Below are 3,507 nucleotides of genomic sequence, written 5' to 3'. Positions count from 1 at the left end.
AATCACCAAAACCAGTAAAGAACCTTTTGTGTCCCAGTATAAACTGGTTTCTAATGCTGGTTAATTCTCCGTTAGTTCAAGGAGACATGAAACTAAACAAAACAAGTCATTTTAATTTCTAAGTGTATTAAACGTCACTGAATCAGCTGTAACACAGCAGAGTGTCAGTGAGCCGCAGGACTGAGACAAAAAACGTTAAATTACTATCAGTACTGATTCTGTCAATAACATGACATGACTGATTACTATATGGATTATTTGACACACATCTAACTGATGTTGAAACCTAGCAGTGTGTTAGCTCCTTTATCAGTGTGTTAGCTCCTTTATCAGTGTGTTAGCTCATTCAGCAGTGTGTTAGCTCCTTTATCAGTGTGTTAGCTCCTCCAGCAGTGTGTTAGCTCCTTTATCAGTGTGTTAGCTCCTCCAGCAGTGTGTTAGCTTCTTTATCGGTGTGTTAGCTCCTCCAGCAGTGTGTTAGCTTCTTTATCGGTGTGTTAGCTCCTTTATCGGTGTGTTAGCTCCTTCAGCAGTGTGTTAGCTCCTTTATCGGTGTGTTAGCTCCTTCAGCAGTGTGTTAGCTCCTTTAGCAGTGTGTTAGCTTCTTTATCGGTGTGTTAGCTCCTTTATCGGTGTGTTAGCTCCTTCAGCAGTGTGTTAGCTCCTTTATCAGTGTGTTAGCTCCTTTATCAGTGTGTTAGCTCCTTTAGCAGTGTGTTAGCTCCTTTATCAGTGTGTTAGCTCCTTTATCAGTGTGTTAGCTCCTTCAGCAGTGTGTTAGCTCCTTTATCAGTGTGTTAGCTCCTTTAGCAGTGTGTTAGCTCCTTTAGCAGTGTGTTAGCTCATTTAGCTAGCTTACTCTACTCTACTAGTGCGGTAACTGTTATTTGTGTGTCATCCTCAGGAGGAGTATTATGGGAAGGAGCTGATCATGGCCGACAGAGACTTGGTTGAACAGGGGGCTGATGAGATCCTGAAGGATGCAGATGTGACTGATGTGGCGTTCCTGGTGGTGGGCGACCCATTCGGGTGAGTCATGTTGTCCACGTATCAGGAGTGTGTGAGCAGCAGCTCATATTGATCCCTTGGTGCTGAGGGCTGCTGTGTCAGCACAGGCAGAGTTTGATGTGACCACAGAGCTTCTCTCAGAGCGGCTCGGCCTTCATTTCTCCACATTTCTCCCCAAAACCACCAGATTTAATAACAGAGTGCCGAGCGTCTGCAGCTCGCCGCCTCAAACTCTGTTGACATTTGTTCATGTGAATGTTGGTTTTACAGTTTACATGAAAAGAGAAGCTGCTTCTTTTTTTATTCTGCTGAAGACTAAAAATGGTCTTTCTTTCATCACTGTGGGTTAACCCGTCTGTGACCTCAGCATCTGTATGTTACTCTGTCATTCAGTCACTCTGTCATTCAGTCACTCTGTGTCCCCAACACCAATATGAAATAATATTTCTCTCAGCTCGTCTTCTTCATTGGACGCACATTAAACTATGGTGTTTATCATCTCGTCATTAAATGTTTATGTTCAGACTCAGCCCAACAGACACATCTTCTTCCTCCACTGGTGTTAAAACATGTTGTAGTTTATTTGGACTCCCACACACACTAGCTGTGTCTCAGCTCAGGGCTGCAGCTGCATATGAAGATAGACTGCGTCACATCGGTGCGACCAAGAGTGTCCCATTTCCAAGGCTCCTTCTGATGCAGCCTTCTTTCCCAGAATTTGGAGGATGCAACGGATGAATCCTTCGTGGCCCAGCCTATCCCAAGATGCATTGCGCGCTGGGGATGATTATATATTAAGTGAAGTTAACTAACAGTTGTTAACTGGCTGACGGTTAACTGTTGTCAACATTACGTTAGCTAAAAGCAAACAGCTTAAACAGTCTTAGTTTAATAAGTTCACCTGAAAACGCTCCATCAGCCTGAAATGAATCAGACGGCGGCGTCTCCGGCGGCAAATCATCTTCCAAATGATTAAACTTTAACTTACAAGCTTACTCCTCTTTTCGTCAAGCGCCGCTGGTTGCTAGGTAACAGGAACACCAACAGGAACCAGGAAATCCTCCGCAGACCAGACCGTCTCATTTCTCTCTCAGCATCACACTCCTCTCTCTGTGGAGCTGAACTATCGCTGTGACATCACATGAACCAGATTAACAGAGATGAAAACAGACTGATACATGAAACCGTGAACTAAAAGTTAAAACTGAAATAAAGCTTGTGTTTATTTGTTTAATGGTGCTGATGTTGTTATTGACCTGTTTTTGGAGGGAAAAGAGGAAGTTATCAGACTGATTGATCCTGTACGGCGTTGATATCAGATATTCAGCTATATTGAGAGGAATAAGATGTTTATGTGCACAGTCACACATCACTCTTATTATTGTTCTGTGTTCTTATTGTAAGTTAATAATTTAACCTGTGTGTCATCCTGCAGAGCCACCACCCACAGTGACATGGTCCTCAGAGCAGTGCATGCTGGGATACCGTACAAAGTCATCCACAACGCCTCCATCATGAACGCTGTGGGCTGCTGTGGGCTGCAGGTACCTTCACACACCTTTATCCCCTGAACAGGGTCGTTTATTTGTCATGTAGCCAGAGCTGTCTCCACAGCGCTGGTCAGTGCTGGAGAGAGGTCGGGAAGCACACGGAATCATTCTGGTACAGGGGCAAATAATGCTCTGGGTTGACGAAGGCCAAAAAGTTGCACCTGAACACACCTCAAAGACTTTAGCAGACAGAGGAGAAAGTAAGTCTCCACAGCAGCAAGCGGCGGTCGTCTGTATTCATCATTGAAAAAGGGAAACAGGAAGAGCGTCTTGATGCTAGTTAGCCAGTTAGCACATGAACAACACAATCAGAGCATATTTACCGTGCACCAGTGAACAATAACACAAACCATCAGGAAACGTTTCTGCTAAAGAGAAAAATAATCTGACCTGATGGAACAAGTTGGTTTTGGACTTTAGCTCCTCCTTTACTCACTGACGCTCCTCTGTTCATCACCTGAGCTCAGCTCCGATGGCTCTGACGCTGATTCAACAAGAGCTGACGAGGGCCAGCGTTCACTGGCGGCCAGCAGTCACTTTGGTGCATCACGGCCTTAACTACATTAACACGACCTCTCACAGAGAGACGCAGCAGTCTGTAGGCCTGGGTATCGATTCAGATTTTCCAGATCGATTCAATTCAATTTTCAAGGACTCAGTTCGATCAGATTCACGGTTCGATTCGATTCGATTCGATTCAATTCAGTTTAATATCGATTCAGTCAAGTATATTTCAATTATGATACAAAATTTGCTTGGATATTAAGATATTTTCTGAGAACTAACAAAGTATATTTAACAAGGAACCGTCTGACCTGGTGCATTACTATTAAAAATACTGTTTACATTAAGAATTGACCCCAAAGCAGCACATTAGTCATCATGTACTTTTATTTAACATTACCTGACACATACAAAATAAATATTTTAAATTAAATCTAATCACAAG

The 3,507-nt window shown here is 43.4% G+C and overlaps 1 protein-coding gene across 1 annotated transcript in view; it reads left to right on the top strand.

The window, feature by feature from the left end:
* The first annotated feature begins 880 nt into the window (after nt 1-880).
* Nucleotides 881-3,507, top strand: part of LOC126387029 (diphthine methyl ester synthase-like) — a 5,469-nt gene continuing 2,842 nt past the window's right edge. Inside the window, exons 1-2 of the mRNA XM_050039594.1 lie at nt 881-1,029; nt 2,444-2,552. Coding sequence (XP_049895551.1) covers nt 932-1,029; nt 2,444-2,552 — 207 coding nt within the window. The 5' untranslated portion in view covers nt 881-931. The remainder of the gene's footprint in view (nt 1,030-2,443; nt 2,553-3,507) is intronic.

This window comes from Epinephelus moara, unplaced genomic scaffold (genome assembly GCF_006386435.1).
Source record: "Epinephelus moara isolate mb unplaced genomic scaffold, YSFRI_EMoa_1.0 scaffold1565, whole genome shotgun sequence".
NCBI classification, from domain to species: Eukaryota; Metazoa; Chordata; class Actinopteri; order Perciformes; family Serranidae; genus Epinephelus; species Epinephelus moara.
The sequence above is the reverse complement of the archived record's forward strand: the minus strand, read 5'-3'. Positions and strand labels throughout refer to the sequence as shown.